At 36.9% G+C, this 21586-nt stretch overlaps 1 protein-coding gene across 4 annotated transcripts in view; it reads left to right on the top strand.

Moving 5' to 3' along the window:
• LOC119132165 (chloride channel protein 2-like) overlaps window positions 1-21586 on the top strand; it is a 62530-nt gene that overhangs the window by 8348 nt on the left and 32596 nt on the right. For all 4 annotated transcript variants that reach the window (XM_037267170.1, XM_037267169.1, XM_037267168.1 and 1 more), the window contains exons 2-9: window positions 6132-6282; window positions 17817-17948; window positions 18080-18208; window positions 18502-18635; window positions 19221-19298; window positions 20100-20178; window positions 20327-20452; window positions 20973-21057. In XM_037267170.1, coding sequence (XP_037123065.1) covers window positions 6132-6282; window positions 17817-17948; window positions 18080-18208; window positions 18502-18635; window positions 19221-19298; window positions 20100-20178; window positions 20327-20452; window positions 20973-21057 — 914 coding nt within the window. The remainder of the gene's footprint in view (window positions 1-6131; window positions 6283-17816; window positions 17949-18079; window positions 18209-18501; window positions 18636-19220; window positions 19299-20099; window positions 20179-20326; window positions 20453-20972; window positions 21058-21586) is intronic.

Raw genomic sequence — 21586 nt, 5'->3', positions numbered from 1 at the left:
AGATCCGTCGTCTCACCTATCATAGCCCATTTAAGTAAACATAGAACCAATCCGTCCTGACGTACACTATATAATTTTTTTTTTTAAATTAAATCGCAACCTGTGTGTCAATGTATCAAATGCCAGGGATTCCCATCCCTGATTTAAACTCACACATAAAGTACATGTGAGATTGTTGTATACATTTACAATGTAGACTGTGTATTTGATTTAAAAAAAATAACAATTAAATGACCTTGTGTGACTTGTTAGCTATCTTTAAACTCCGACTTTTTCCACAAATTGACCACGTGCTGGAAAATGATTCCACTTGTGACTAAAAAAACAAATCCCATAAATCATATCGTAATCTCAGCACACAAAGATGACAGTCACCAAGGAAGCTTTTCTCTTCTTATCACCACATATTAGTCAGGCCCGTGCTGTGTATTTCCCCACTAATGTTGTTCAGAGTCATATGATCTAGCGTAGCTATCAATTCATTAATTTTGCAGGCCGTACTAGTATTTAGCATTACAAATAGGTACATACAGAAATCTTGTTTGTTGATTTAAAATATGCCCACATTTTGGAGTACAATTTCGATTTGTATTTATTATTATGGTTATTTGTGTTTCTTGAATAGATGGTTGAATCTTTTTTAAAATAGGTGGTGGTGTTGACACTGTTAACAATTCTCATTAGTCCCACAAATGTCACGAGTGTATGAAATGTTAGTAAATTCTCTGTCTTCTATTTGATGAATACATACATGTATCCTTAGCCTAATATTTATTTTAATGTTCATCACGTGGTGATGCTAGGAGTGGTTAGGTAGCAAAAAAGTGGTTGCAATCTCTCAATGTTTTGAAAAATGTCAATTATGGAACAGAATTTGTCAAGTAACCTGAAGTAGATATACATGATTTCCTTTAGGGGCCACAAAAAAGATAGGGTGGGCTGGATCAGGACCCCGGGCCTTGAATTTGACACCACCCATTAAAGTGCAAATTGTGGTCTTCTTTGTGTCAACCTTGTCAGCGATGCAAGATGTTTGTACTTTTTGCTAGCATATTTGATTATACGTGTAAATCTCAACAAGCTAATCTGAAGGCGCATGATTAAGATGAAAAAGCTTTGTAGCATTTGAGAGTGCAATCATGCATGCATGTGTGTGAGACTGGGGAAGTAAATCTGTTATTGCTATTATGGATCGGCATTTGATAGAATTTACTTTTAGGGACCAACCTCCGATAAATAAATAGATAAATACAAACAAACACGGCCTTCCTTGGTTCTAACCGGTGTCTCTCCTCTGCATCCTCTTTGTATGTCTCAGAGTGCGTGAGAATTTCTGAGCCTTCATTTGGAGTGTCTTCTATTGTTTATCCTCCCACCTGGTTGGGTATTTGACTTTCTCATAGTCTCTGTTTTTTTCCCCTTTCTCACATGATCTTCTAATCATGTTGTGACTATCAGATTTCACCTTCCTCTCTTCTCCATTATTCCACCAGCAACTCAAGAGTCTTCATTTGTTTTTTGGTTGCTTTCTGTCCTTAGATTTGTGTCAACAAGTTGTTCTTCATCACCTTCTTAGGCCTGATATTTTCACAGCTGTGTTTTTGAAGTCGGACGTGAGTGATGAGTTTTTCAGATAGAGCGTCCCCAGGCCCAGAGTGTGTGCACTGGGGCCAGTGCAGGGCAGTGCCATGGCGGTGCTGTCCCACATCCTGATCAAGCACGTGCAAAAGACACGGAGAGAAACACTGGGAGTCATTGTGTGCAAATGTGTCTCCCTCCCGCCTCTTCTCACTTTGTCTCACGTCTTTTCTCACTGGGACTATTGTCTGTTCATGTTTGTTCTGTTACTTATGTTTCACTCAATTTTATCAGCAGAAGCAATTTGAGGCAAAGTATGTGTAATATATGACAATGATATATTACAATGATGGACTTATTATTAGCGATGTTCAGTACCACTTTTTTTCCCCAGAACGATACCAGTGCAAATACTCAACTCTTGGGTATTCACTGATACTAAGTAACTGATACCATCAGCACTTTCAATACATGAGATTTATTTTAAACCAATTATAGATCATTTTAAAAACCCTTCGTTCATTTCTGACAAAAAGCAAGAAGTGACTGCAATAGAGAACTGAAATAAGTAAAATTCAAACAACTCTATGATATCAGATCCATCTGTAAAGAAAATAAATTAAAAACATCTAAAAAACAAAACTGGCAACTTAGTTTTAGTCTTTGTTCAAAATAAAGTGGTGCAAAATAATATAAGTTCAAATCCTAAATATGAAGCAGGACACTGAAGTTGAAAAATACAGCTCAGCGACACAAATAAAACATTTAACTGAATGTAATTCTTTTCATGTCAGCCAATAAGGGCTGTCAGAATCGATTTTTCAATCAATTATTTTATCGATTAATCAAATAACCAGATAAATTTGTGTTAGTGTATTACAAATGTTTTCATTTTCCCCAATTACTGTTTATTAACCAATTATTATTGTTCATTTGGCATTATTTCATGATTAAACAAACAAACACTGACCTCTTTTTTTTTATGTCGTCATCTGACCCCACTACATGAAAGGTGGAATTGAAATGTTTTCTTCTTTAAGATGGAGCCTACATATATGTATATTTGTAGTACACACACAAAAAGGTTTATCAGTATCGGCCGTTCAAAGCAAGAAATTATCAGTATCATACATCACTAATTATAATCTGAACAAAGTAACAGAAAAATTCTCAATCTCGAAATATACCCCCGTTGTCCATACTCCTTTTTTAAATGGATACATTTTCAAGTGTTTCAACCAGTGATTCATGCACAGCTGAGAATGTCACTGGTCCTATTATTAGGAAAAGGAAACAGTTATTCTTAGGCTACTTGCATAAGCACTAATAAAAAGTACAGGCGATTTAAATGTAAATTAAGAATTAATTTGACAGAAAATGAACATACTTCATAACAATGGGCATAAATCTATTGTTTACAAGATGTATTTGCACTTTTAATGTATCCTTTTATCAAATTGGATTCATCGAGGCAGCAGGTCTGAAGGCCTTGTCGTTTTGTCTACCAATCACAGCATTCTTTTTGTTCCCTCTGCCTTTGCTTTCTACAATCCTTTGACATAAATTTTTTTTGTATATTCAGCTCACATGAATTCTGCTGGTAGTAGTGCTATATTTGTCAAACGCCCTCTCACACATTCAGCATTTGTGTACTCTATTGCTCAGGTTCATGCTACTTTGTTTAAGTGCCTCCTGTGGCTTCTTCTGCCTCTTACTTTCCTGTCCTTCATCCATCCTGCTTTTATTTGAAGTCTTGTCCAACCCTGGGTGAGTGGAAGAGAGGCCTAAAAGGTTGGCATGGCAGTTTGGCATAAGCACACAAGACTTCCTCTATTAGGCTCCTAGGGTGCCCCCACAGGGCCGTAGAAAAACTTTTTATTTATTGTGCATCCTTTTACCTTTCCCTATTTCAGTCTCAACAATACACAGTTTTTTTGTTGATACCAGTAACACATCCCAAGTAGTTACTTTTCAGTTATATAGATTTTTGTGCAGCGACTGTTACTGAGTACTTGCGTGGTAAAAGTATACAATTACTTTTATAATATCACTAATATGTTTGTATGAGTATTTTCCTCTAAGGGGGTGATCTCCTTTTCAGTGCATTGAGACTCGCGTGTCCATACACCGCAAGGGAGGAGTACATGAATAATTAGTATTAATAATTAAAGGAAAATAATTGATAATTAGTCTATTGTCAGATAAGAATAAGATTATTAAGATTTGGTGCACACTGTGCTCTCAACAGCTCTACGTAGCTAATGAGAAGCTGTGGAAAACAAAGGTCAATAAGGGTGGATAGCAGCTATTTGCCATACCAGCAGAAACTTATCCACGGAGTTACAAATTAAATGGTGGACAGAGTTATTCAAGTGGTATCGAAAGGGGTTAGTCGTAATTCTGCAACTTGAGCCATCTCCCTCAGAACACTAAAGTGGATGAGTGCTATACAAAAATGGATTTGATGGCCATTTGGAAAATTAACTAAATCCGAATTGGCCTATTAATAATTCAGGAAGAGAATGTAGAGCAAAACATCACAAATTGGCTCAGCAAACTTGTGTGGGAAGGATGACAAATCATTGAGCAATTAATCACAGGGAGGCTATGCAGGGGGGTCGAGGGAGTACAAGATGAGGAATTAATCATTTGTTTTGAACTGAAACAAGGGCAAACATTGTTGGCCCAATGTACGTGCGTCTTTCTTTCTGGTGTAAGTCACTTGGTTTACCACTGACAAATATTGATTTTCTTACAAATTTGGTTTAAGTTTTGGAAATTTCAAGAATATATGTACAAATTGCTAAATACCACTTGCACTGTTTCTTAAGCTACAGGGCATTGTGCTTTTCCACTCACAGAAGTAAAAATCTCATGAACATTATAAACTCATTTTTTGTGAAGGGTTAGTCTTCTGGTCATTTGGGGTGATAACAGTCAGACTTTATTAATTCACTAAAAAAGGGCCGTGCTGTTTTTATCGGACGTTACAGGAATGATTTCATGCGCCTGTCCTTTCTTAAAGGACACTGGTTAGGGTAATGTCGAGGACATCGTGTTTATCTTGGATCAACAAGCCCAAGAGAGCAGGCTCAGTTGAAGATTTCGGAGTATACACAACAATCCCGTTGTTCTGGTTGGATGTGATTGTTTTCCTCTCCTGGTCAGATGTTAGCTTTGAGGGATTTTATGGAGCCAGAGTAGGCTGATAGATGAAGTTTATATTTGTTTAGATCCAATTTCTATGACTTGAAAAATTAAATAAATATTCCCGGAAAATATGGTAGATTTTGCCTTACCAAACTGTGAGATCAGAAACATCACCATTCTCATGTTTGTTTCTTGAGTCCTTGTTTTTCAACGGTGATATAATGAGGGCAATGAATAGCTCCTTTTTGTTTTTGTCTTTTTCAACGGTGATATAATGAGGTCAATGAACAGCTCCTTTTCATGTTTGTCTATCTGTCTTTATCTGTCTCCTGAAGTTACACCAATAAACAAAGACACCTAAAATACTTGGTGCGCCAGGGAAATTACAACTGAGTGTGCTGCTTGGATGCCCTGACTGAAACCAAACTGCGTGTTTCATAGGCGCCACCAAGGCTAGACATTTAATGTGTCTGTTTATCAAGCCTCAGCAAATCTCATGGTACTCATTCTTTGTGACCTTTTACCTGTCCTTCATTCTGTTGTTGCGACTGGTGCCCCTCTTCCTGGCCAATAGCATTAAGGAAGGAGGGGTGTTCTAGCTGAAGTGGTACTTGGTACTTCCTGTTTCTTGCACTGCTGACTTAATAACTTTTGCACAGTGTTTTTTAAAAAAAATGTTTAACTTTTATTTATTCATTATTAAAGGCTGTACGTCACAGGTGTCAAACTCAAGGCCCGGGGGCCAGATACGGCACGCCACATCATTTTATGTGGCCCGCGAAGATAAATTGTGCGTCAAATTCGTGTCATTACTAGAATTGCAAATTGTCTTCACTTTTAATATCTTCTTTTTAAATATTTGACAAGTTTTTATTCATCTGATTTGAAAACGAGTTATTTGTCTGTTTTGTAGCTTTTACTGTATATAATATGAGGTGCTCATACATTTATTTAGGTTGACAGTCATAATGGCCCTCCGAAAGAAGCTAGGTCTACAATGCGGCCCACGAAAAAAATGAGTTTGACACCCTTGCTGTATGTAATTAGGCATCCATGCTAAATTTATTTGTGTGCTTTTACTCATCTTTATGCTCATTCCATGCGTTTCATTTCACGACCCCCAGATATAAAGAATTGTTTCTCATGGTACACAGGTCTTTCTGGTCATTTTCGCTGGTTGCTCTGTAATCTCACCCAAAGAAACAAAATGGCACACAATCTGTCTTTTGTGTTCCGTTTTATGTAAACTACGCACACATTTCTCGTCGTTTCCTAAATTAGGTAAGAGAACAATCCTTTTGGCCATATTGTGGACACATTTTTGGAATATTAATTGTCACACTGTACAACAACCTGTATTTTCTTCCTTTCATTTGATTAACTTTTACTCTGACTTTTTCTAGATGTATGGGCGCTACACCCAGGAGCTGGGGGTGTTCGCCAAAGAAGAAGCAGCTCGACTGAGGGAGAGTGGGCAGAGGCGTTCGGTCAGTGAGCGAAGCCGAAATTTGGACCTGCTGGAATATGGCAAAGGACGCTGTGCTAAGTGTCGCAGTAAGTGTCAGGACTCATTGTTAGTACTTAAGAGACCAGCCACACATTATTATTAAATAGGCCTGCTCCTATTTCTAAAATATACGACCAGTTTGTTGGTGTTAGCATTTTTTTTTTTTAACTGCACTTTTTTGTGCTGTAGGATATTCTGAGCCATATAAATTCTTGAAAAATTCTAAAATAGAAGAAAAAATAAATTCTATATTCTATCAATTTTCCTTCTCTGTGAATCTGCGGAAACTTTGACCAGTATTTCTTTTGTGTTGCCTCTTAATCTGATCACAAAAAGCAATGATGATCCCTTTTGAACATGTGTCCTTAAATGCACAATGGATGCATTTCCAAGACACAAAATTGCAAACGAGACATATTTCATGGCCTCTTGGTCTATGTGACAAATTATGTAAGATCATCTTCCTATCCTGCTCCGTATACCTTCATCCTGGTGCAGGAATCTTATCTCTGGAAATGTAGCACCCTCTACTGATACTCAATTCACATAGCATCATTGACATATGGTATCTCACCTTTATGTATTCCTGTGTCCCCAAATAAGTCTTATCTCATGTAAAACCTTTTCTGTTTCACACACACGAGTCAGCTTCCAGTAATCCTAAATAAATGATAATAAATATAGATAATTGTAAAGGTTGCCCCCAAGCAGCTTGCCTCACATGTAATAGATGTGATGACTTGTCCAACTACCACGTGTCATATACTGTGTGATAAAAAATCGAAGGTATTAATCCTGAGATTTCGTATGGAAGTAAAACTCTTTTCACGATGCGCATACATTGCAAAAATCATTGTGCTTCACATTTTCCTGATTTTGTTGTTAATCTTATCCAAAATGCAAGATATATTTTTCTTTCCTCCAAATTTTACAAACAAAACCTCATGTACTAAAATTTACACAAAGAATTTTACTCCAACCAAGTGTGGACTCTGACTCGGCTACTCAAGGACATTCACAAAGTTGTCCGAAAGCCTCTTGGCTCTGTGCTTCGGGTCGTTGTCCTGCTTAAAGACGAAACATTGCCTCAGTCGGTCGGCTCTGTGACGTTTCTGTGGAAACTCTGAAACAAATAGACAGCATGATGCTGCCTCTTCTATGTTTCATTATAGGGATGGTACTGGCCGGCTAATTGTCTCTATTCTGGTCTGGTAGTTTGGTGAGACAAGATGTGTGTTTGACCAACTCCAGGGGGGCTACCATGTGCCTTTCTACTAAGAAAGGACTTTTTGGTAGCTTGCTGAAAAGATTGTTGTCCTTCTGGAAGGTTCTCTTTCCTATAAAGGAGCCCTGGAACTCTGACAGTGCCCATCGGATTTTTCGTCCCCTCCTTGCCTTCTTCTGCTGGAGGTGCGACCATTTTTGAGAGTCTCGCTGGTTCCAAACGTCCATTTACAAATGATGGATCAATCAATCAATTAATCAATCGATTACTCAATCAATTCCTCAATCAATCAATCAATTCCTCAATCAGCTTTATTGTCATTACCTATTAGCAGGCAACGGGACCTACTCAACTGTATTCCTTGGATGGCTGAAAACAGGTGGATTATTCCGCTTCTTATTCTACAAGCACAATATTAATCCGAAGAGTGTTTAGATTAACTTCCACTTTAAGGCCTCTCGCTGAATTTCACTGATCTCTGAGGAAGATCCTAGTTTGGATTGTCTTCCAGGGAAGGTTTCCTTCCTTCTTGGTTTCAAATCTGTGTCAAACACAGTTGTTTTTGCTTCTTTACTAAATGAAATATTTATTAAGGGGTTTTCATGAAGGTGCTTTGCCTGCAGTTTTCAAAGTTGGCAAACACGCACCAGCAGTTATGATAAATCATTCAGTGTCCTTACAACACAGGGGTTAAGAGTTAAAACAGGAAGTGACTTGGAATTACAATGCCTTTACATTCCTTATATGCCTGACTTTCACCATATCATTATTTTTGTAGGCATGTGGCCATCATTGCAACTTCCCAGTTTTTAGCTTTTTTCAGCTAAACTACAACTCTGCAGTATTGGAATAGTGAGGCCAAAGTTTTGCTGTAGACTGAAAAAAGTTCAAAAAGCATTTGACCAGATTTAGAATAGAATTTGAGCCAGACTCGGGCGAATAATGTTTGATTATAAATGCTTAGTTTGCGAGAAATGGGACTCTGACCTTGAACTATAGCATACTTATGTGGTGTGTTTTACAGGTTTTCTTCTGCCTGAAGGGTTCTTTCAGTTGTTTGATTTCTTTATTTTTTTATTTTTTTTTTATATAAACTCTCTTAAGCTTTAGCTTCTTTTTTAGCAAGCAAAATGTATTTAAATTTAAAGACAAAATGTTTCTGTAGACTACAGAGTACATGTTGCCGCTGCATTCATGTTGTTCATCAGTGAAGATTTAATAAACTTGTACCAGGAGCAGCCATGTAAGCTCAAACCATGATTTCCGCAAAGTTTTCATCACTTTGGTTTAATTTTTGTCGAATGTTTGAAACTTGCCTCTGTACTTTTTGACAAATTCCAGCCAGACTTATCTTCTTGCTACTTCTGAAAATATCTTCATGATAAAAATAAAATGTGGCTCATATTTTAATATCAAAACCAAATGTTTTCAGACTGCAGAAAAAAAACAATTTGTCTTGCGGTTTCACCATTTCTCTCCTTCCTTTAACTGTTATTTTAGTAGTCATTAGTCATTTGATCTTCTAGGGTCAAGGATTTCTTTTTTTAAACAGCTCCATTTGTATTAAGAAACAAGTTTGGTCTTAATTAGACATTAAAATTGGCTTGATGATAGATTTGATTTTAGAAGATAGATTTGCAAAACAACAGAAATCTGTGAGGAAGCTGATATTTCCCTGCAATGTATTTGATGGACACAATTACACTTTACAATTTACTGTATGCATGTAAAGATACAAAGTTTTCCATTCCCAAGTTGTTTAGGGCCTGGAGTAAAACGCCCCACATTCGTGTATGCCTTTTATTGTACCTATAATAGCCAGCAGGGTGCAGCATTACACAGTGACTTTTTACTCAATAGAGTTTTGTCTGACTAATGTACGTGCTACCGTAGTACTCTGTTAAATGTTTTTTCTAAAGACCATTTTAGTTTCCCATTATTTCATATGACACTATTTGAAAAAAATATTGTGACACATCTCTTAACAGAATTCGTCTTGGCCCATAAAGTGAAACATAACTTCAATTTTGTGTTTGATGCAATTTGATGAAAATCGGATTGGCCTGCATAGCCGTGACCCTTCTAATCCACTCTAAACTACAACTGGTATTCTAAATCAGAAACTTGCTCAGGTTTAAGCATGGACAAATGTCCCACATACTTCATAGAGTGGAAGTGTAGCAGATGACAACTTTGTTATCTTCAATATTATCTGTTCTGCCTGAAACTGATGTATTCTATAACGTTTCATGATTTTTTTTTTCTGTTCGTTTCCCCATTTCTACTAGTCTTCTTTTCTTCCCCCTGTTCTCCTGCTATGTCATTTATTTGGTTCTGCGGACACATGCATTTATCCACGTGCAGTGTTTCGCATCAAGTGTGATGTCAGCAGGAGCTCAGTCTGGTGCCTGATGTTGCTATGGAGACATGCAGGCGCCTAGCGACCAACAGTTGCACTTTCTTCTTCTTTTCTTGTTATACTTCGTCATTTCCTGTTTTTCTTCGTCTCTCCTCATTTCCAAAAGCCATCTCCCTGCGTATGCCCTCTCAGCCTTGTTAATTCCCCTCTCTCACTCAGCTACTTTATGCCACCTGTTCCATTTGTTAGAATGTGAAACGATATTTGGATTGGCATAGGTAGGTTGAATGTATAGTTCAAGGGAACACACACACACACCGATAAATGTACATTGTCTCATTATAGTTTGCATGATTATGTTTGAGTGGGCAATGGGTTCACATGAGTGTATGAAAGCACCTGCACAGTGTGCAAAATTATAGCCCCAGCTTGGTAATGGATTATGACATGTTGTCAGAGCCATTTAGGAGGGAATAGCAAAAAACATCTAAAAGTCACCTTTTATTCTGTGAATAATTGCTGCATTTCAAATGAACTAATCATCTGTATGCGCGCCACAAGACCTGTGTGCGTGTGTGTTTGTTCTTTAAACACCGCTAGTGCCGTCTGCCAATCAGTTCAGTCCAGATGTAATGAAATACGAGCACAAGCACAACACACACACACACACACACACACTTAGGCATTGTTCGCCAATTACTGTGGTGTGGGAAAGTTTTAAAATTAAATTAAATGAGGTAACCAAGGAGACACCGTGATCAATATTTGGGTCAGTGCCACGTGCAGCGTCTGCATGTGTGTGTGTGCGTGTGTGCGTGTGTTAATCTTGGACTGTTGTTGTGAAGTGTTTCACTGTAGTGGTTCTTGGCACTATTCTATATGCTGTACTCAACCCTGAATGTTACGGCATTGAGGGAGTCCTTGATACACAGTGTTGGCTTACATTGATTTTGTAATCCGACAATCTTAGGTTCAGCCAAGATGCAGCCGTAAGAATACTTGTTGTAAAGATTTAGATAATAGTGATGACGTTTACTCTTGTCCCAAGTCGCCAACTGAGTCAGAGTTGTAATTTTGTTTTGCAGCTTGTAGTGCACAGTGTGGGTCAGGCATTGAACAAGGAAGGTTGCTTTTTTTGTTGTTGTCATTCTTAGTTAAAAAAAAAAGTAAAAAAAAAAAAAAAATCCACAAATCAAATACAGGTACTTTCAAGTCCAATAAGTGCAGCATGTGCTTCTTATGCTAATAAAGTTTGATGAGTCACAACAAAATTTGCTATATCTAAGTTCTGACTATGAAATTTTGTGTGAATATTTTAATATATTGTCAAACCATTTCCAAAACATCTAGCAATTGGAAGCTAAAATATTATGTTACCACTTACGAGACTTAATATGTCCTTGTTTCATAAACAATTCTGTTATACCCTGTCTTCTGCAAAATTGCAAATTTTGTCATTATTAGACAGTTCGTAATAAAAGTGTAGAGTTTAGACCTAATCCATTTGGGTTAGCATACTCATATTGCCCCTGTGGTACAAAGTTTTAAAAACAAGTCAAGCGGGATGGATGGATGGATGGATTTATGTATTTAAGTTAATGATGCCTCATCTAGGTTATTTCCTTCCACTCCAGACAGAGGAAGGCAAACATGTGGAGCCTGTTGTTTTTTTAGCATTTACAAGGTGGTGACCATGCTGAGATCATAATGATGAGCGCATCTCATGAAATACTGGGTCAGTGGCTTACAGTAAAAGCTGGTTCATATGATCAGCAAACTGTAGATTAAGGAAAATCTGTCCATGAAAATGCTGTATATGAAGTGTTTTACCTTATTGCAACTCGAACTATATTTGAAGGTAACATTTTTATGAATCCTGTTATTGATTTTGTTTTTTGTGTAGGGGGGTATTTTAAAAGATTGTTTTATAGATGGCTCCCTTCTCAGAACACAAAATTAATTAAAAAAAAAATAGGGTAAAGCCATTCAAGCCTGTATTTTAATCCCTCTTCATATACAGATTCCCTGCCACATAAATCTGCCCTTATTTAATGGTTACCGTATTTTTTTTTTATAGATTTGTTTTTATTTTATCCATCCATCCATTACCTGAACTTTAATTCTAATACAAATTTAAATACCAGTAATCTTGGCTGCTATAACAGTTCTTTGAATTAAAATTTTAAATATTTCATAAATTATAAATTCATAATATTAGGTCTATGAATTATAGTGACCCTTTTAGTCTTTTTTGCTCCAATTGCTTGTAAGAACAGCTTCCAATTTGCACAGCCACAGTCTTCACTCACACTTTTCTTCAACACTTTGTTATCCTATTCTGACACCTCCTGCCCTTTCGTTCTCATTTTTTGCACGACTACTTTTCAAGCACTCCCAGAGAACCATATTTTTCTTCATGTCTTCATCCATCTTCCCAATAATGTCCCTGTCGTTTAGCCATATAATAGGCTGCTGAGTTTGCAAATCTAATCTTTATATTATTTTTGTTTTAAAATATACATTGGATGAAGAAGTATCATAAAAAAATAACATTTATGATCTGTTTATCTGTTTTCAACACATACTGTACTTTCTTATGATAATTATCATGTGTGGTCTATCTGTCCTCCAGGGTCAGGGTATCCATATGTTCTAGAAGCACCACCCAAGGACTTTATCTCTGGTAAACAAGTAAACAACAAATTGCCCCTTTAACTTTCAATTCCTCATTAAACCTGTGTTGCTGCTCCCTTATTATTAACCTTTAATAACTTCCATTCCCACTTGCTTTGAGACATAACAGCCAGACTCATAAAAAATATATATTTTGTGTAAAATATAAACAAAAACAGAATGTGATGATTTGCAAACAAATTTCAACTAATCAATCGAAAACACTACAAAGACAAAAAAAAGTTCATATTGAAATTGATGAGCGTTTTTGTTTTGTTTCTTTGAAAATGTTCTCTCATTTTGAAATTGATAACTGCAGCATATTCCAAAATAGCTGAGACAGGAGCAATAAAAAAGGTTGAGGAATGCTCAAAATAACACCAGTAAATAGGTTAATTAGAGAAAGAGGAGTATGGTTAGGTATAAAAAGAACATCCCAGACAGATTCACAGAGCAAGGATGAGACTATGTTGACCACTTTATGAACATCTTTGTAGGGATACAATCAGATTGATTAAGTACAATATTTAGGTAGGATTTAGGTATTTCATAATTACCATCGTCAAAAGATTCAGACAATTAGGAGCAATCTCTGCATTTAACTGGCAAGGCTGAAAAACAACAATCACTGCCTGTAATCATAAATCCTTCAGGTGGCACTATTGCGTATATGATATAATGGCGTGGGCTCACCTCATAAAAAAAGCCCTCCTAAAACTACTGACCATCATCGGGGTGGGGTCGCAGAGGCAGCAACTTCAGCAGGAAAGCCCAAACTCTCTTGCCACTTCTTCCACACTTGCGGACCTGTAATTTACTATTCACAGGCTGTGCACGAACGGTGCATAAATGTTTTCGATTTTTGCAGATTTTGCAGTCAACACAAACATGTTTCCACAAATTCACCATAGTGAATTTGTGTGTTGACTAATGCGCTCATCCTGGACTTATTATAGCTTGCCCCAAGATCTAATTGAAAGAAATAAAGAATGTTCAATATCTTTCTTTTGTTTTGTGTGCATAAGTGCATTTGAGAAAAAGGAGAATGGTAGATAGGAGAGATGAATATAGGTACAGTATATCAAAGTGTATTTCAAAGAACATCCGCAGAGGACTGCAGTGCGGAAGTGCTGACACTGCAATAGCAAAGATGAGTAGATGGGTTTGGTGTGTGGGTGGGCTACAGAGAGTGAGAGTAAAAGCGGGAGCAAAAAGTGGCTGGATAAATTGAAGGATGGAGAGGGGGAAATGCAAAAAAATCTGAGTGATGACAAGTAATAAAAACAAAAGAAGGGGCAGTTCCTGGCAGAGGTCTGAAGGATAAAATGGATGCATGAGGGAAAGATGTAATGAAGACAAAGATCCCTTGGCTTTTGATCAAACACACTTTAATCCAGGAAATGAGCAATGCACATTAATCACATTGCCAGTGCAAAACATTTTCATCAAGCAGATATAGTATATTCTTTTATGAGATGGACACCAGTTTTGGTTTGCGTGTTGTGTGGCCATAGTTTGTTGTGGTAGACATCAACTGGACGAATCTCTAAGGACAAACACAATTTCCTATTGACTACATGGTTAAGATCCCCCCTCGAGATTTAAAACAGTTTGTACTACAGGAAATTAAGTGAATCAATTGTACAAGGGTCAAACTGTGACTAACGAGACTTTTTTTTTTTAGCTGTATAGGCTTAACTTAGTTATTGTTATAATTTACCATGGTAATAGTTGAGCCCTGATGGAATTACTGCGTTTAATTAGAACGGCATAATGCAAAAATGATTTCTATCGCAAATGTTCTGATCTGTATAAACAGACGAATCTTTTCAAGTTTATCTCTCATGCTAATCATGATTTTCATGTACATTTCCATTACGTGGCATTTAACATACTGATACATTTTATTACAATCTGAAGACTGGTGCCACAATGGCTGTAACCTTACAAGTAAACAGATTTGTTAGAGTGCAGAAAGAGGTGTTTTGTCTGAGACGAACACCTATGCCATAACACATTTGCATAAACATCCCTTTTAGACCTAATTAGCATGGAAAATATATCAACATCACAAAGTATGGAGGAGATGGTTCTGTTGTGATATTAAGCGTACCAAAGGCAACACTTATATGTATACGGTTGACTTTAATGGTCTTTTAAAACAGCCACAAACACACTTTGTCAACATTTTCACAAACAACCTCAATAATGGCCACTGCAAGGATTTCTTAAAAACTGTATGCACATTTTTTTTTTTTTTACATGTCACATAGTACATTGTTTTTTTCCTCTCTTAAACATCTTATGTATCCACCAAAATTGAAGTTGGGCTCACTCGTTACGTGGCTAATACAAGTCTCTACTTATGGAGAGAGATTGCAAAATACATTGAACCTTTTGAAGCATGTAAGAAAGGTGCAAAGAAAAAGATGGTAGGGATGTTGCTTGGGGGTAAGTCAGAGATGAGAGCCTAAGTCAGTGGTTCAATATGATACGCTGAAAGGCAGAACAGTTTTAGGGGTGAACAAATGAAGCAGGGAAAAGGGAGATCAACAGGTAATGAGAGATTGGGATGTAGCATGATTCTTATTGCATGCCTCCAAGAATAAAGATGGCAATTCATCTGCAGGTTAAAGTGTGTGTGCATGCGTGTGTGCATGTGTGCAGAAACTTCCATGAGACATTGCCAGCATCAAGACCTGGAACTAAAATACATGTTCAAAAAGAAAAATAAGAAAAGATTACTCATTGGTGTTCATCTAACAATTTATTGTAGAAAGACAAAGATCTTGCCCGCACACATAATTTCTTCAAAACAACAAGGCAGTTATTCAGTCTGTAGGGACATTCCTTTGGCACCACATTGACCAGAGACAAGATTTGCTCCTATAAAATAAGCAAAAGCAAATTTAGAAATGCTTATGAGAACAATATTGATTTGCTTCTTCAGCGCTGTCAAAGTGTTCTTGATCACTGCATACATGGTGCCTTAACTCTCCTTTTGAAAAAGAAAATCTTCTCTTATTCATTCATGATGCTGAGTCAAAGGAGGGTTAAATAAAATCAAAACTTTAGGGTTCTGCAATCTGTCAACAGCTTAATTAGCCATAAAACCTGCCTATCTGTCAAATATTGGCTCAGCAAAATAACCACTTAAGCACCATTCAGAGTAAGTGCACAAATATTTGTTCCGCTCAGACCTGACTCCAAATCTGTTGTTTTCATTTTAAAGAGCGATGCATTTGCAAGTAATAGTCATCACTAATCAGTCTTGTTTGCAAAAACCCACAGAATGAAATAAGAGGTAGTAACTCCAGCATTTGTGTCTGTCAAAGCCAACAGTCACGCTGTGCCAGACAACAGCTGCTTCTCCCACTAAGATTCTAAGCGCACTGCTATTAAGATGCGTGTGACATGCAGCCATCCAGGCACAACTTGTTCTGTGCAGCAGCTCGTTCAACAAGCAAGCAAACAAACCCTCACCTGGGAAAATTGCACCACTGACCTTGGTTTGCATGATGCATGTCAAATTTGTGAGCAAACCTATCCTTTGGTAGATGAAAATGTCCGACTAAGCTTTGACTGCCTTGCATACATACAAATCTTCTAAAATATTTAAACATTGAGGCCAGTTTTTTCTATTTCGCTGAAAGCCGAATGCATTTCCTATATCGGCAATCATTCATCCTCATGTTCATCCCTTATGGACAATTTAGACTCTGCAATTCACCTAGCATACAAACATAAACTAGCAAATAAATTGATTTCTCAGTAATTGTTCGTGATGTGATTATCTCTGCATCTTTATGAGATTTGTCCATGTAAATTAAATTTTTTTTAGGGTATGGTAACCACAAAAGTGGAATTAGGCAAAACTGGACTTTTCCTTGGCTACTTTTTGCGTTTTAATCCAAATGCTCTTGTTCCTAAATTTAACAAGGAAGAGGTTTGATTTTTTGTTTTTGTTTATAGACTCAATCAATTATGCACTGTCAAGAGTCAGATCAACTTCACAGCGAGGAGTTTAATACTAAGTTACGTAGAATACATTTGGATCCATAAAATTAGCTCTTTGATTGGTGGGGGTATATGTTCTCTTGGGTTTTATGGTGAGTAAAGAATTTGACAATTAGAAATTGTGTTTCTGAATGCCAATAGGTAATGTGATATGCTCAGCTTTCTACTTGGAATGGCAGAAGTAATACGAACTCCAATAATGGGATTGCAGTGGTGATTTCATTAAGGATCTAATGGAGTGTATAATAAATGGTAAACATTTGCTTCACTTAATAGATGTATTTACGTAAATAATGTATTTATATTAAGATTCGGTTATCCCTCTATCATAGGTGAAACAGGTGAACAATTTATGATCAGTGTCACATAAACATTTGTTCCGCATGCTACAGATGAGAAAGATGGTTGTGCACATCATTAGTTCATGGAGCCATGAAAGAACAGAATTACTGTGTATCAGTGATGCTTTGAAATATAGTGTGTGCATACACAATTGCACATCCGATGAGTCCTAGTCAAACTGTTTTGTTCCAGCAATTAAACCTGATTACTAATCATATGTGCATGTCTCACAACCACTGCTATATGCATTACAATACTTGTAACCAGTTCCTGCAGATGATTGTGTTGGATCCCAAAAGACTTCATACCTACAAGGGTATTTAAATACATTTCCTTTATTTTATTTCATGATTCTTTGAATTCAAAATATACTAAGAAAATCTATATTTTTTTAAACCAGTGTCAAAAATTGTTGACATAGTCATCTCTAATTAAACTTTGCTGTTAACCGGTGTCGTTAATAACACAACAATAACACTATTAAAATTAACTTAAGCAAATGTGTTATTTCTGAAGTGAGTGCCAAACCCTTCTTCTTCATCAGTACCCAAGAAATAGGTCTCATTCTCCAACAGTTTGGTTACCCCTGTGCTAGATCATTGCATTTGCATTCTCCATTTTGTTCAGCAGCAGATTTAGTTCCCGGTTTAACATTTATCACTATAATATGGTTGCTCTTATAATCACATTCCAGTTCATCCCTCATGGGAGTCAGCACACACCGGCTACCAAGTGCTTCTCATCGCCCAAAATGAAGTCCAGATATTTATTCGAGGAGAATCATCTTAATTTTTTTGTGATCACAAACAGAAGGAAGAAAAAGGAACAGAAATAATTTCAAGGCATTAAATATAGACCTTGATAATTTACAATTCAAATAATTGTTCGTTGCAGCCATCAACTCGTTTTTGTATCATATGTGATCTTTGAGCCTGAGCATGGTGTCTTCTTGTCTTGCCTTTTAGTTTGCACTGTTCGCTGCCAGAAGTTCCTGATCTCGCGGGTCGGGGAGGACTGGATCTTCCTTATCCTGCTGGGACTCGTCATGGCGTTGGTCAGCTGGGTGGTGGACTTCTGCATTGCCATCTGCCTTCAAGGTGAGACATGTTGAACAGATGAAGTCATGTTTTCTTCATGGGTGTCAAGTCCATACAACCTTTCGAAATACATTGAATGCTCTTTATGTTCCAATATGCTTTTGGTTACATTTGTGAATGTGTTTCCACAGCACAGAAGTGGATGTATGGTGGCCTGGACAGTAATGTTTTCCTGCAGTATCTGGCCTGGGTCACATACCCTGTAGTACTCATCACCTTCTCAGCTGGCTTCACTCAGATTCTTGCTCCGCAGGCTGTTGGTACGATTAAATACAAGATTCAGCAATTGTACATATTAATAACATTTTCTTTTGAACATGTTTAGAATATAGTTTATCATTTATCAACTATTTAACGGTTCTGTGCTAATATTGTTATTGGAATACTACCATTTGAGTCGTCATCTTTTAACTGAATAACGATGCACTATTAGAAGGTAAATTCTTAAAATGTGCTTAAAATTTAAATTTGTTGACATTGCAATAACATTAATGATCAAATCTACTGTACATGGTGGATGTTTCTCTTTTTTCACCATTTCTACCGTCTTCAGGTTCAGGTATTCCAGAGATGAAGACCATCTTGCGGGGAGTAATACTGAAGGAATACCTCACCTTCAAAACGTTTGTGGCTAAAGTCATCGGCCTAACCTGCGCCTTGGGCAGTGGAATGCCCCTGGGCAAGGAGGTAACACGCTGAGCCACACTAGTTAGCCCCAAATAACAATTTGTGTCCAGACATTATACATTGATGTGAAACCAGTAAGAGCATTCCACCATAGGTGAACAATTCTGCTCACAACGGATAGTGTAGTGTTCTTTGTTTGCAACTTATAACTTTTCAAACGTTTGTCAAAATTGGTTATGAAATCTTGTAATGCTGCGGTACCCGGTATATACCTAGCCTACTTTCTGGTATCCCTGCAGCATGAATAACAAATGATTCTCAAGAGGCACACCGCAGGCACATATACAGAAGGAAGGTGCTATCTTTTAAGTTGTCCAAAATCCTAATGCTAATACTTTTAATTAAAAGAAACAACGCAAAAAGGTCTATTGATTGACTCTTATTTTTTTTTCCTACGTCAAACCCAAATGTTTTCAGTCTATAACAAACGTAAGGAAATCCGTTTTATTGTTCCAATACTTTTGGAGGCGACAACACTATACTTCACCTAGACTCTAAAGTGTCATGGTCATGCTGTAATCTTTATTCTCAAATATTTATTCTTCTTTCTGTCAAATATTTTTATTGTGCCCTTTTCCTCTCCAGGGTCCGTTTGTCCACATTGCCAGTTTGTGTGCAGCTCTCCTCAGCAAGTTCATGTCTCTATTTGGAGGAATTTACGAGGTAACTCTTGTCAATGTTATTCTTGCTATTCACAATTTTCTGTGGAATATTTTCTGTTTAAACACTTTAAGTGTAGTCTTCTTGCTATGTTTTAACCCATAGTATTAGTACTATATCTCTTTAACTACACAGTATATCCCACTCAAGAGCAACATTGATAATACTATATACCAGCAGTCCCCAAACGTTTTAGAACCACGGACCAGATTATTGTCGGATTAGTTTGGAAGACAATGATACACTGACTGTACACTTAATGTACACAGAAAAAAAAAAGCTCTGTTCCTTCTTTGCCACTGTCACGCTGCTTGAAGGAAGTCAATTTTACAGGAATAAAGGTATGTCAAGTAATTGAGAAAAAATAACATACATACATACCATCCATTTGTCGTCCCTGCTCAGACAAATATTGTCAGATGTACTACATTTGGAAATTTTACATACAGTTTTACCTTCACATTCAAATATATTTCCTCTCAATATAGAATATTAGTTTGGCTTTAACAATTTTTTCTTCTTCAACAATTTGAACAAGGAGCATGAATTTAATCACCGTGGTTCTCATCCAGCCCCATTGTCATTTGTCTTATGTAATAGTTCACTTTTGTTTGTTATTTTTCATTTCGTGTGCTGCACTACAATTAATCAGTTCTGATCTCAAAGCATCATGAAGAATTCGAAATCTTGCAGGTCACATTTCCAGTCTGTTCTATGTAATTAACGACAAACCACCCTGTAGGTCAAAAACTGACTGGAATTTACAATAACCATTTGTTGTGCGCACGCGTTTATGTTATTTAGAACGAGTCAAGGAACATTGAGATGCTAGCCGCAGCTTGTGCAGTGGGAGTTGGTTGCTGTTTTGCAGCCCCGATAGGAGGTGAGTTGCTCAATACAATAAATCGATCAGAAAATCCTTTAAAGATTAAATTTCACAATTGTTAAACATACGTATATCAAAGAAATGTCATGTCATATCTGAAGTCTTTTCATCATATAGCTTAACTGATGTCTTGTGTTGCATTTAGGTGTTTTGTTCAGTATTGAAGTAACTTCCACATTCTTTGCGGTGAGGAACTATTGGAGAGGTTTCTTTGCTGCGACCTTTAGTGCCTTCATCTTCAGAGTGCTTGCTGTTTGGAACAGAGACGAAGGTAAGATAGACATGCGCTTGAACTCAATTTGTAACTTTTGTCACAAATAAATCTTCACATGTGTATTTCTTGAAAACTATTTGAATCAACGCTTACAACTGTAATTGTATGTCTACTGACTTTCAAGACTGAAAATGTTGAAAGGCAATATAGATTCAAGAGTTTTTATTCGCCATGTTTGGGCGTGCCAAACAAGGAATTTGACTTCCAATAATAAAACCTGAATTATTTTATCAATGTATTTAGTGTCCCTTCAGACAGAATGCTGGTATGGAAATGAGATGCATTGAATAGTTATACACAAGTAATCTAAATTAAGAGCGAGACGGAAATTCAAACTTCCAGCCGATTTAATTAAGGCATTGTTATTTCCTCCGTTGATGGGAAAGAATCAAATCCTGAAGCCGAATGTACACTGTGAGAAAAGAAGTGTACATACATCTCATTAAAAGGTGCAATATTTTTTTCCCATTTTAATTGTTGCTTGCCATTTTCTTTCTACCCCCACCCACCTCTCCAGAGACAATTACAGCCCTGTTTAAAACTCGCTTCCGACTAGATTTCCCATTTGACCTCCAGGAGTTGCCTGCTTTTGCTGTCATTGGGTGAGTTCTATACAGTAGTTAGTTGGATGCTTTATTCTCAAGTACATAGTCTTAGTCAAACCCAATTTTTTACTCAATACAGCAATGTCTTAAGCAAAGTAGACTCATAAATATTTTTAACATTTTAGCTGACTTTTTGAGGGAACCCACATGACAACAATACATGTGTTCATCTACCTAACAATCTCTCCATGTGCAATCAAGAGTCTCATTCCCCAAACCAGCAGTCTTGCATACTACCAGAATTGCTTGTAATAAGAGGCTGCATTACACAAGGCATCCCAGACTGTTAGAATATAAAAAAATAGTGAAGAAAAAAAGTAGAAGGTAATAGACATGAAAATTTCACATTACGATTAACATCATAATCATCATGATTATAATCGTCGATTGGTATGATCATGATAAAAGGAATTTAAACAAAAAATTAGTTCAAGACAAATAACTGCAAAGCAGTAAATTTTGAATTCAGAAATATAAAATCTACTTTTGATATTAGAAATTGGAAATGACAACATTTTAAAGTTAA

The sequence above is a fragment of the Syngnathus acus genome, chromosome 13 (genome assembly GCF_901709675.1).
Source record: "Syngnathus acus chromosome 13, fSynAcu1.2, whole genome shotgun sequence".
NCBI classification, from domain to species: Eukaryota; Metazoa; Chordata; class Actinopteri; order Syngnathiformes; family Syngnathidae; genus Syngnathus; species Syngnathus acus.
This window is presented reverse-complemented; position numbering and strand designations above follow the sequence as displayed.